The following is a 13,931-nucleotide window of genomic DNA, read 5'->3' as shown; positions in this document are numbered from 1 at the left end:
CCACTTGATGAGTAAAGAGAAGCTACTTTCCCTGCCATTCAAGTATTTTATGCAAGGTTGAGTTGATTATCAGGTAGTTACCAAAAGAGGTAAAAAGTCAATTACCTTAAATTTCGGTGTTTTGTACATTACTGTCTAGTAGGAGGGTTCTAGGTAGAACTGGCTCTAAAAATCAAAGCCATCCACTGTTCCTCTGTAGGAAAAACCTGTTTCCTCTCTGATTGGATGGAATTTCCCTGTCTAGGGACAGAAGTGTTCATTTGGATTGGGCTTTTAACAAAGATATGTATGCATCGGGGAATGTGAGTCAGTTTCTCTGGAAAGCTTAATCTAGTCAGGATAGAAACACATTACAAAGGATTAATACTCAGTTCTCATTGTCAGAACTACCTGCACATTCACAGAGAGCCACACGAGAAGATATGCCTATCTTCCATATTCTGCAGGGATTTCCTGCATACCCAGCTAAGCTCTTTCCGAATTCATAGTGGGGATTCTGGCCCAGTGTTTTAACTCCTCCAAACTGATGTCATACATGTGTAATGTCTGAGGGAAATAGCCGAAGCTCCAAAATTCCACTTTTGACGTACTTTAGATTTAGTTTACAAATACCTGTTCTCTTGACTGTTTGAGGTGTGTTTATGTGTATGTATTTTGGCAGGTACAAGCAATACAATCAATTTAAAGAAGTGGCTTTAATTAGTAGGTAAGATATAGGAGCTTTGTCAAAGGGGGGGGCTGAGACTTTTTTTTTTTTTTTAAACTGGCTCTACTTTGACAAGCCCCTTTGAATCAGACATCAGCTTAATACCAAGACTCAAAATGTCACAGTGTGACATGTATGTTTATGGTTTAACATGTAGGAATCCTTCCATTTCCACGATGCCTCCGCAGGACCGCACAGGCCCTGGTGGAAGTTTTGTTTTGGTGACTGCTTGTGACAGCGGCTCTGCAGAGGTGACTTCTCCATCTATGTGTTCTTCGTTTTTTGAGACTAAGATCATAGCATCTGGATCTCTTAGTCCCTCAGGAAGGCATTTGGGGAACCAACAATTAAAAAAAAAAGTATGTCTAGGTAGCAGATGAAAATTACAGTTCTGTGTATTTTTCTTTATTCTCTTTGTGGAGGAGCCTGTTGTGGGTAGTGAGGGCACAGCGTCCTAGTCCTTGCCAAGAATGATATGCCAAGCTTCCTAAAGCTTCCCATTTATATAAGTCTTTTCATCTTCAAAGAGCTTTGTGAGCATTCATTTACCACCACCTGCCTGGGAGGTAAGAATTATTCCCATTTTATAGACGGAGGAAGTGGAGGTGTAAGTGACTTGCTTGAGGCCACCCAGCAAGTTGAGGGTCAGAGAGAGACTTGGAAGGATTGCCGACTCCACTTCTAGCTAAATCAGCCGCAGCTCTTTCTCTCTCGTGTCATTTCCCCTTGGGAGCCCCAGATCAACACTAGCATAAATCTAAAGGCATCATATAATCCAGAATAGGGAAGAGACACCAAGTCTGTTTTATTTGTGGCTGCCTCCACCGCTGAAACTCTGAGAAATCCAGACAGAGAGAAGCCATTTCACCCTCCTGAGGTTCGCTGTCTGCATCTGTAGAATGGGGATGGTAATACCCAGGGGCCTACTTCACAGGTGCTGGGAGCACCAAAATCAGAGCACACTGATGAGAACAGACACTTTAAAGTCTGTTACAGAACTCTGCAAATATCAGACATTCTTACCGTGGCCAGAAATGACCACAAGGCTGCTCTAGCGAAGGGTAGATAGGGCGTTTCTAATTAGGTGGCTAATTGCTTTGGTGCTGTTCAGTGAGGACTAGGTACTGCTATGGAAGAATCCAAAATCCGTAGTTGGAAAGACTGTATCAAGGAAACATACTAGTATTATAATTAGTCTATATTTAGTAGACACAATGGCAGAACACGTTGATGGTTGGTTTGGATAGTGTGCAGCTGGAACTCGGCCCTCACCACCCCCAAGGTTCATTGGTCATACCTGTGTGGAACATAGCCATGCTGTACCCCAAGCCGTTCATCCAGGACAACTGAAGTTGCCAAACTGGTCAAAGCCCACAGCCTGTTCCGCTCCCACCACTGAGATGTACGGAAAGGTGTCCGCAAATCCTCTGGGGGTCCCGTCGTCCCAGCAGCAGCCCTGAGAGAGTGGAGGGGAAAGCATTTTGCTCCCTGAGTTGTTCACCACTAGTATGCATAGCACCTTCGCACAGTATAAAGAAGGCACCGCCCCGGCAAGGATGGTTTGAAAATGAGGTGCTTATTAGAATGAGGCTCCCTTACTCCAGGCTCTTCCAGCCACTCTGCAGCAGGACCCACAGCCAGGTGAATTTCAGCCCCTACTTTTGTCCACTCAGCGGGGCCCCGTTGGGCAGGGCAGAGCGTCCTTAGAACCAGGAGGTGGCCAGACCCAGAGCGGCCAGAAAATTCTAGAAGCTGGGAGCTTTGAAAGCCGCTCCAGGTAAGCAGGTGAAGCCTCTGCCACTCTCCCCCAGCCGGCCTTGACATGCAGGCCCAGCCGCCATCCAGGCAGCTGCAGAAGCCTTTAATACCCCAGCAGTTTTAAACTGGGGATAAAATAAAGTGACTAATCCATAAAGGACTCAAGCCATTTTACTGAAAATAAAATCAAATGCCTTGGGGTTTTTCTTTTTAATCTTTATTGGTTTTTCTGCTTACAAAAGTAATACATGCTGGTTGTAAAAAAAAAAATTCAAACATTGGAGGCATATGTAACATAGCAAATGAAAAGCCTTCCATAGTTTCAGCCTCCAGAAGAGAGACTGTCAACAGATTGGTATAAAAGATAGTTGGTTTTGGGTTTTGGGTTTTGGGTTCTGGGTTTGGTTTTTTTTTCTTTTTTTGTTTGTTCTTTGGTTTTTGGTGTTTTTAGCAGTAGTTCTCGACTGTTTTTGCAAGACACACAAAATTGTGTAACATTCATCTGTGTCACATACTCTCATGGGTGTACCCAAGGTTTGGCCATTTCCTGGCAAGCCAGCAAATGTAACCCCGCCCTATTCAGTCCAATTCAAGAAAGTGTATGGTTATGCAAGTGAGCTAAAGTGAAAGATATTATTGGGGTAACCATAGGTCCCTATTAGTTTATTTTTTATATGAGCCAATAAAAATTTTAATTTTTTTTTACTATTGTTAGTAACATTCCTTGGGACACATAACACAACTGATTGCAGTGTACTGCTGGGCTGTGGCAGTTAAGGGCCAATGTCGTGAAGGATTGCTGCGGTAGCTGGTATGAACTGCCCATCATATTATTCAGAGGATAAGCAGCTTTTCTCTATCCCCACTTTGGAAAGGGCTTAAAGTCTGGAGAAGAGAATTTCATTTCGCTATACGGCAGGATTTCTTATCAACAATAACAATAATAATAACTACTACTTATTGAGTGCCAAATATTTCTAACAACTGTGTGATGTGCATATATATATAGCGAGAGAATACATATATAAAATAATCATTTCTGTGTGACATCATTTATACATTGTATCTCTGAATCTTCGGATATTAAACTGAAGCTCAGAGAAGTTAAGGAATCTGCCCAGCCTTAAAAATTGTTAAACCTTGGCATCAGTTATCTTACGGTCAAAAACTCTACTTGGAATCTTATAAAATGGAGAAGAATGGTCTAGAAGGTTGATGATTACTTACAGTTATAAAGTACTAGTAAGTAATGTAACTCCCAGAAAGATATCTTGACATCAGTTCTGAGTAGTTATGTAAGTTTAACCGAATTATTTGTGCTGTGTCATTTGCATCCTCGGTTGTTGGTGGTATACTAATAGCAGTCTGTTCCTGATACGGTTATTGGAGCAATTTAGCTTGGCTGTGAATTATGGTGGGAAAGGGGGAAAAACTGTGGAGTTAAACAAAAAGACAAAATGTCTCCAAATCCCAGTCTTACCTCTTCCTGGCTCTCTGACATCGGGCAAGTTGTTCAGCTTCTCTGAGTTTCCATTTTCTCTTCTGAAAAATGCAGGTAATGATGATTATGGTAGCTCCCCCCTCGTAGGATCCTGGAGGAATGGATATAATGCCTTGCACATTATAAGCCCCAACACATGTTGCATATTATTGGTTATCATAAATCCATTAGATTACCATGCCATCACCTTTCACCCGAGGAATGGGTACAACTCTCGGACAATCATACGTTTTAATTCTGTGGGAAATGGGTTATTTTTCTCTGGACCAAGATTATCTCCCAAAAAAAGGTTCTGAGGAGCATATGAGGTATCCAGAATGCCATTGTCCATGTTCTCGTCCTTTTTATAATTAAAAAATCCAACCTTCTGCAGAAGTACAGTGCTAAATGACAGCCCAGCCCAAGGACCACTTTGGCTAATTAGCACACTTGCATTCCAGGATTTCCTGACTCCCCGCTGCCACTTGTTGTCAGCTCCTTGAAACTGCAGAGATTTGCCTCTGCAGGTGTGGAGAGCGTGCTTGAATCACTGAGGGTGCATGAGAGAGCAAATTATTTAGGCAATAGAGCTGAAAATGTGGGCAAATTAGAATTTTTCATAGCAAGATTGTGCATTGTTAAGCCAATTCATGATTATATGTGTGTGTCTTGCTTCAGATATTCTGCTACACAATAAACCTCTTTGCTGCGATGAATATGTATGTGGACTAATTTAATCAATATACTTGTGACAGTAGTGGTGTCTGACAGAACTCATCCTTTGAAATTCTGGCTGAGTTAATGTGTGCAGTATATATATGGGCCAAGACTCATAATTTGTGTTAAAAGACGAGTATTTTGAAAAGAAACAACACTGCCTGTTAGAAAATGAAAAAGCCTGAGGGATAGGAAGCAAAGGGCAAAGGGATTTTTGTCCTTTTCCCTCTTATTGGTCTAAAAACTCAAATTTAAGGAACTAAACTGCTTTCTTTTTGGAAAAAAATACTGACAGGCATTTTGTTGTTCTCATTGATATATTTGAATTCTGTAAATTGACAAAAAGGTGGAGGGAAGTGGCTTTTATGCATTGTTGGATTAAATGGAAGGTTGAGTTAAGTGCCCTGGTCCAATCTGCAAATGTTTGCTTTCTGGAACTATCAACACATGTGATCAGATCACATTCAGAGAGTTTGCTTTTTGGAGCAGGTGGATTTTAATCATTTCCTAAAGAGCCCTTGCAACTCCGATTGTCTTCTGAGATAAGAGAGCCAACCCAGAGGGTAAGCTAGTCTAGTTTAATCTGACCATTGAGAATACTTGAACTTTGCTGTGGAGATCCCTCCCATCACCTTACCATGAGATTCCTAGTGAAGCTTTTCTAATTCCCATTCTTTGGCCAACTTTGTCCACCGGAATGAAACACAAACACGGTGGGGGTCAAAGGTCGAGGCTCATGGCCCCTGCTTGAAAATACAGATCAATCTACAGTGAATCCATTCATATTAAGCATCTTAACTGCCATAAATCTTGGGAAATAAGTCTCAGCTTGAGTGCCCTCCGGATGCTAGGATCCTGGGAACTGAAGGAAGGGGACGTTTAGGAGCCTGACTCAGGCCAACAGCCCTATCAATGCAGCAGTTGACACCATACTCTGGGTCTGTGCTACCATTAACCTCCTGCCTTCCCTTCCATTACCACCTCCCGCGCTCGCTGCCAGGCCATGAGTCATTCCAAGGGCAGAAGTGCCAGGCTATGATCCCAGGGCCACTGCCATCATGAACAGACCCCTCCATGCCAGATCTCCATATCACTTGTAGGATCACAGCAGTCATTGGCAGGCATTTTGGTCCTGCCTTAAACATTACCATTTCATTTCTCATGCATAATCCACTAGGAGCCCAGGCAGAATGAACAGCAATACATTATTCTCTATTCGATCCAGATAGTTTTACTCAGTGTTCCCAATATGGTCTGTCCAGGGCCTTCATAACTTATAAAGAGCTAAATAAATAGATGTGCTTGATCTCTCCGTGGTTAAGCTGGAAGGAAGGTAACTCTTGAAAGGTCTGGAGCTCAGCACTGAGGCTGCTTTAATTGCCTCACATCGTTTTGATGCCTGCTTAAACTACAGGGTTTAGCCTAGTTTGTTTGTGTCTGATTTCTGTGATTACGGCTTGAGGTAAGACATAAGCAGAAGCAGCTCAGTGTCGGTCTTTTTATTTCACATATAAATTTTGTTTAATAAGTGGTCCAAGTACTTTATGTTGCCTAATTATTCTATTCCTTAGGGCTGGGGGTGGGAGAGGCTGGTTCTCATTACAGTCTAGTTAATTCCTGTGGGAAAACCCAGGCCATCACTCTCAGCTGATGGAACCTTTCAGAATGTCTATACCACCGCGTGCCTTTTGTGTCTCAAAAATGTTGGACGTAACTCTGTCTAAAGCTACAGACAATATGTGACACAAAACTTGGCCTTGACTCCATTAAAAGTATCGGAAGGGGGCTATCAGTGTGAAGCATCATTAGAGTTCAGATTTCATAAAGAATTTCCTTGAAGCAATCAAACCAGACACTAAGATGAGGCAGACTTAGAAATTATCATTTTTGTTTAATGCGACCTTACCACACGTTGGGCTGTGGAGCTCAGAATAGACAGTATACAAAGACACCATTATGCGTTGGTGGTATAGTGGTGAGCATAGCTGCCTTCCAAAGACACCATTATTGATGTATTAGGAGGCTTATCCATTATGGAAAATATATTGGATGTGAAATTTTAAGCAGTCTCTAACTGGACAGTGAAGCTCACTATGTCAACACAAAAAGTGACTGATGTGACGGGCGCCTGGGTGGCACAGTCAGTTAAGCGTCTGACTCTTGGTTTCAGCTCAGGTTCATAAGATGTAGCCCCTTGTCAGGCGTTGCGCTCAATGTAGAGTCTGTTTAAAATTCTCTCTCCCTTCTCCCTCTCTCTGCCCCCAGCTCCTGCCTCCGCACTCGCTCACTCTCTCTTTCTCCCCTAACTCTCTAAAATAAATAAATAAATCTAAAAAAAATGATAGACATGAAAAGGGACTCTCCGTCTGGCATAGCTTATACTCCCTAAAAAGTCATCACAGTACTTGTACTAGTCCCCTGGAAAGGAAGTCAGCAGGTACACATAGTTTATAATGAGGCTAAATCCAGTAATTTAATGTATACCGTTTCTGAGTATTGAATGCAAACATCACATCAAATCCAGAGTAAGTGGTTGTGGAGATTATTTCAGGATATGGGATTATACTGGAAGGAAGAGCAGGCTGTATGCATGTGTGTATTACTCACAAGATGCAACATATTCCTTGGATACATCATTGCATTGTGTAAGGCATGGGGCTAGGTAGGGGCTGTATGAAAATGAAGTACACTTAACGCTCTTAAAAATTGTGTTTGTGTGTGTGATATAGTAATCTGACATGATAGCCATAGTGAAAACTGTGGAAAATAAAACTTAGTGTAATGGGATATTCTGGGTACACTGGTGAACATTGCCACCCTCCGTATACAGCTCAAGATTGGTCTTCTTTATTTCACATATAAGTCGTATTTAATAAGTGGGCCAAGAACTTCATTTTGTCTAATTATTGCTGAGGTTATTTTTTTAATCCTTACTTATGTCCTTTCCAACCAGCTGTGCTCAAGGTATATTATGTTTGCTTAGAAATGTGCTTTGTCATATTTGAGAACTTCGGTGTGATAGCTATTAGACATTGGGCGGCCTTCCAACATGATGCATCTTCAGTGATCCGTTGGTTAGAAACATATGCACACTGTACCGGGCAATCAGTCTCCAACATAAAGAACTGAGAAACTACATATACTATTCGTTAGGATTCACCATTATTAAATTCAGATAGGATATTAACTTTATGGTTGAAAGGTTTTGATCGTCCGCAAATGGACTGATTTTTAACACATGCCAACTACATTAATTAAAAAAGATGATTAAGGCATTCTTAACTTGCTGGCATATGTAACTTATTAATATTTTGAATTGAATCATTTTCCTAAGTAGTCTTGACTTTCTGGAGTGTATATTTTTTTCCCTACCAGCGTAGCTATAATGCACAGCCGAGACAGATTTATGACCTTTTAAAAATAATGATGGAAAATGAGATCGGAGGAAACATTTTAGTATCTGCTTTGCTCTGAGGCCTAAACTGCGAGCTCTCCAGTTCTTGGAGGCTTTGAAATGCTGATTCCAGTCTTCTTGTGGGTTCTTAAACACCTTCTCAAATGACCCATTTTAATAACCCGAAAGCTATTATATAACGAGCAGCCATAATTTAGTCCAGGGCTCTAGGGGGACCCTCACAGTTCAGCAATGAATAGTTAATGCAGTATAATGTTTAGCAGGTTATTAGTTTTCACTATACAAATGCTGATCAGGGAACGCTTTTATAAGGTGTTTAAAAGAAAATGTAATTAACTGGTTGCGTGCTTCTGTTGCAGCTCAAATTGAAATTATTCCTTGCAAGATCTGTGGAGACAAATCATCAGGAATCCATTATGGTGTCATTACATGTGAAGGCTGCAAGGTAAGCCTTTTTAATTGTTGTTGTTGTTTCTATTAATGTTAGAATGTGTCTTTGTGATGTGACTTCTCCTGTGTCTGAAAATTCAACTCCTCGGCATTTTGAGTGATGAGAGATGACAGGACAGAATAAATATTTTGGTGTTAAATTACAATTAAGCAAGTCATATATATTTTTATGTCTTCCGTCAAAATAACAGGAGGCTAGAGAAAAGTATTTGAGCATTGCTCGCTTGTCACTTCCAAACCTACAGTTGATAGAACTGATAAACCATCCCTTTGGTTATCTTTTTTAAAAAAGAAATGACTCTGGATTTTTGTAGTGTCCCTGTTAAAAGCTTTATAGGAAGGTATTTCCAGTAGTTTAATCGGAATGTGATTGAAAGTCTTATTATTGGCCCACATATGTTGATACATCTGGCCAAATTATGGCAAAGCCATTGGAAAGAACTGGGTTCTGGTCCTATGGCATCCCGTGCCCCTCTTGTTGTGGGCTTGTCTTAATGTTTTAGTGGCTCAGTTTCTTCATCTATAAAGTGGGCATAACACATGTTCTTCCTACCTCTTAGAACTATTTCAAGGATAGAATGAAACACTGTGAATAAAAGTTTCTTATAAACTGAAAAGTGGTGTTTCAACCTAAATATTATCTTTCTTATTGCTGTTGTTTCTGTTTTAATTATTACTGATGCCGATCGAGGGCAATGTGTTATATAGCACATGCATAATTTGAGAATCGGAATGGATATGTTTATCCTAATCATTCAAGACCTCCAAACCCAGATTGCCTCTGTTATTCAAATCTCAATTTATTAAGATTTAAATCCTCCTGCTTATATTGGAAGGGCCTTGAGACAGCTTACAGGATAAAACAGTGCAAAATAAATAGGCGAGAAGCTATTTAAACATGCAGGCGGCCTCTGAGACGACTGATTGCCGCTGAATCAGGCTTGAATTAGCCCTAAGGCATTTTGAGGCTGCGGCAAAAGAAATAAAAATAAAAATAAATAAAATAAAATCCATGCATTTGGTTAGCTTTCCTTTAGTGAAATTAGAAAATGTCACATCACAAAATACAAAATCACCCTCAGACCCAAATAACTACTGAGAGACTTCAGGGAAGTTTGCCTCGTAATTTCCTTAAGTCTTTGTTTTACTGTTAACTCTAGCATCACATGTGCTGCTTTGTACACGTACAGATGTTTCATATTGATCCCATCTTGGGGACACTTGGGTTTTCTACATACTCCCAAACATACTTTTTTTTCATCACCTGCCTTTTAGAAATAGGGGACTTGCTACTGAAAGGGGATTTTTTTTTAAGATTTTATTTATTTATTTGTCAGAGAGACAGAGCACAAAGCAGGGAGAGTGACAGGCAGAGGGAGAAGCAGGCTCCTTGCAGAGCAAGGAGCAGATGTGGGGCTTGATCCCAGAATCCTGGGAACATGACCTGAGCTGAAAGCAGTTTCTTAACCTACTGAGCCACCCAGGCATCTCTGAAAGGGGATTTTGAATTGTTCCTCTTTATAGCAACCCTCAGGGCCTCAGGTTCTAGATTACCAAGAGAAAAACAAAATGATGTACTTTTACTTCTCAGCTTACCCTCCCTCAAAATTAATCAATTAAGTAAATAATAGTAAAAAAAAAAAAAAGAAATCAACTGCCTGGCTTATCCCATCTGGGGACAAACTGTCATCCCGTTGACTTTCAGAGTTACTTCTGTTGATGTGGCTGGGCACCTGTCCCCCTCACCCTCACCCAGACCTCCTTGTCCCGGTGCAGGATGGCATAGCCTGTCCTGGTGAAGCATGTACAGACACCAGGGCCCCCTAGCAACTTGGAAGTTCTGAGCAAACTTGACTGTGCATTGCATCTCATCTAGTTAAGCTCTTCCGCGGACCGGGTTCTGGGCATTAATCAGGTGACCTTTCATTCTGCCCCAAGAAACTGGCCACTCTCTCCGAGGCTTTTAGGAATGCCATGTGTGGTTTTAGGTACCAACTAAAGTGAGCACCTCAGGTTGGCATCTGAGACAGGGCCAGGGTGGTGGTGAGGGCTGCTTTGTGTGAAATAATGCAAGAGTACAGAAGATTCATGAACAACATGCTGTTCAGTAAAAATGGGACCGTCTGAGAACCACTGGGCTTACATAGGCAGGAACAATGCATGTTTTCTTTTTATCCCCAATACTTATTTATGATGAAAATTAAAGCCATAAGAAAACAAAGGGCAGGTGGCATTTTATCATTGTCATTTTTCTAGATTCCTTCCCCTGATCTTGTATAGTCCCGATGCTGAAGTGTATTATGGTTATCTGTGGTTCTGTTCTTCTGTCCTATTGACTTTGTATAACAGAAATCACCAAAACAATTAAAACTTAATCTTATTAACAGACTAGGCCTAGGCCCAGTCTGGGACCTGTACAGTGGTATGTGTTTATATTTGATGCATATAGTATTTGCTGTGCAATTATAGTTTCCCTCTGCTGTAATTAATATTTTTACTTCTGGCTGTGGTGATGTCAAGAGACTTCTGCTTTTGCCGGTGATGTTAATGATTTATCATGCTCTAACCAGGTGAGGGTGGTTATGGCATCATAAATTATAAATAATTTATCTGTGATAGGATCAGTAGACATACAGAAAATTTCTAATTATGTGTATAAATACATACCTAATGAAAAGAAGAGAAAGTCACTCAGTCATTTCCGAGTTCATCGTTTTGTGAATGTATTTTAAATTGCATATTAAAGTCAACCACCTGAAATCCTAAGAAACCAAAGAACCTATTTAGTTGCTGAAATGATTATTTATTTTACCACATATTTGCTCAGGTAAGCATTGCACATAAGCCTCAAGAATGATGCAAGTTTGGTAGCTCTTTTCTCTGGTTCCTGGGTATTCCCAGCCTACCTTCTCCAAGTCCCCTTTGCTTCCCTGTAGAGACAATATTGTGGCATGCTTACGCTCTGAATTTGGAACCAGACTGCTTGGGTTTGAAGCCCAGTTCTGGTTTACCAGCATGAGCATCTACCCAACCTCTCTGTGCCTCTGTTTTCCCCGTCTGTAAAATGAGGATAAACACTGTAGTTACTTCCCAGTTAGGTAACGCACCGAGAAAAGTGCCAGGCATACAGCAGTCATTCAGTAACTATTGGCTGCTGTTAGAATCATTGCTAGCCAAATTCCATACACTTGAGTCATGCTGTGCTAGTCAGATATCATTTCCAGAACATGTATGGGTCCAGTCTTGATTTTTTTGTGTGACCATTTGCTATTTGTTATGTAGACTCTGCTATTAAAAACAAAAATATGAGCACCCCCTTGGGGCCAGGCACTATATAAGCACTGTAAGTGCTTATATCCAGAAGACCTGACCATGTAAAGCAGTTTATGGTGTAGTTGTAGAGATGAGGTCTGCACAGGGGCAATGCAAGAACTAAATCCTAGGTTTAATAAACCAGAAGAAATTTTTTAAAAGGGAGGGGTTGGTTCAGAAAGAGAGCCATGCATTTAAGATCAATTAAATTTTGACGAAGATGCCAGTTGAATTCAATGAAGAAAAGATGGGTCATTTCAAATAATATTTCTGGAACAATTGGACAGTCATATGAAAAAAATTAACTTCACATTTATACCTCTCACTGAAGGCAAATATTAACTTAAAGAATGTCCTAAGCATAAAACGTGACTCTATAATATTTCTACAGGAAATCATATATTTTTGTAACAGTAGACGTACAAATATTGCTCAGACCACACACTGAAGTCCTTACTTATTTTTAAAAAGAACACATTGGGGTTAATAGAAATTAAAAACTTGTACCTTTCAAAAGATATCATCAGGAAAATGAAAAGGCAAGCCATATACTGAAAGAAATAAAAGAAAAAACCAACAAATTTTAAAATAAACGGACAAAAATAGTAAAAAGATACAGTAACTTGAACAATCTCTTCACAAAAGCTGGACAAGGAACCTGTGAGCACGTGGCTATATTCTCAACATCTTTAGTCATTAGGGAAACGTAAATAAAACTGCAGTTTAAATATCATGCATTTGAGGCATAAGATGTATTAACCTGCTTTTAAATTCCATGACCTGTTCATTTGAAAGGCTAAAATTAAAATAGAACAAAACAAGAAGAAGAGCAAAACCACTGCCTAGAACAAACATCATGATGATGCGGAGAGACTGGCAAATCTTGCAGTCTCCTACACGACTTGAGGGTCTGTGAAAAAAGATGGAATTATGGTCAGCTATCAACCTAACATATGACCTGACAACCCATCCTAGGCGTTTCCCCAAAAGAAACAAAAGCACCTGTCGTAGAAAGACTTTCAGATGAATATTCATAATGGCCATAAACCGGAAACAATCCAAATGCCCATCAGCCAATAAATGGGTAAAAGAGCAAGAGCCACAGAAAGCAGTGGCGCTTAGCAGTAAGAGAAGAGGTGTGGTACGTGCACAGAACAACATTACCGTGAATGAAAGAAGCCAGAAACAAAAGAATAGTTATTGTAGGATTGCATTTCTATGTCATTCTAGAAGAAGCAAAAATTTTAAATTTTAAATCTGTAATGGCAGACAGCAGATGTGGTAACCTGGAACCGAGGTAAGGAATGACTGCTAAGAGGAAGACACTTTTTGTGGCTTGTGGCAATGTTCCACCTTGATCATGGTGGTAGTTCCACAGGTGTATGTATTGTCAAAATTCATCAAGGTGAACTCGTCACAGTGGTGCATTTTTGTATTTAATTTATGCCTCAATGAAGTGTATTTAAAACATATATATATAAAGAACTAAATCCTGAACTAAAGCTACAGTGTATGGTGTGGCACAAATAGCACATACCCATGAAGCAGCAAGAGCCTGGAGGTGAGGAAGTCTTGATTGTCTTTTAGGGACAACATATAACCCCGGTTGACTGGAACAAGGGGTCACTTTCTGTGGATTGCGGGAAATAAGGAAGGGTATGCCATTGCCAATTTTTTAAAGGCTCTATTAGACCAAGGTTTTTGTTAGAAAGGTACTTTACTTGTTCTTTTCTTTTTTTTTTTTTTAAGATTATTTATTTGAGAGAGAGAGAGGAGAAAATTTGCATGCAAGCATGAGGGAAGTAGGGGCAGAGAAAGTCTTAAGCAGACTCCATGCTGGGCACAGAGTCCTCCTGGGGCTTGATCCCACAAGTTGAGTTCACAACCTGGGCCAAGAGTCAGAAGCTTAACCAACTGAGTCATCCAGGAGCCCCTACTTGTTCTTTTGAAATAATGAGGGAACAGTGTACCAGCTTTGGTCATCCCTTGAATATTGCATTTCAGAAAAACCTAAAATCCAGGCCTGCAGGAGCTTAGGTCGGTCACTAAAGTTGTTTCTGAGCTCTTAGAACAGAATTTAGTCCCAGCCCTGG

General features: G+C 40.5%; 1 protein-coding gene across 1 annotated transcript in view; it reads left to right on the top strand.

The window, feature by feature from the left end:
• Positions 1–13,931, top strand: part of RORA (RAR related orphan receptor A) — a 102,135-nt gene that overhangs the window by 49,508 nt on the left and 38,696 nt on the right. Inside the window, exon 2 of the mRNA XM_044229717.1 lies at positions 8,436–8,521. Coding sequence (XP_044085652.1) covers positions 8,436–8,521 — 86 coding nt within the window. The remainder of the gene's footprint in view (positions 1–8,435; positions 8,522–13,931) is intronic.

Source organism: Neovison vison, chromosome 13 (assembly GCF_020171115.1).
Source record: "Neovison vison isolate M4711 chromosome 13, ASM_NN_V1, whole genome shotgun sequence".
NCBI lineage: Eukaryota > Metazoa > Chordata > Mammalia > Carnivora > Mustelidae > Neogale > Neogale vison.
The sequence above is the reverse complement of the archived record's forward strand: the minus strand, read 5'-3'. Positions and strand labels throughout refer to the sequence as shown.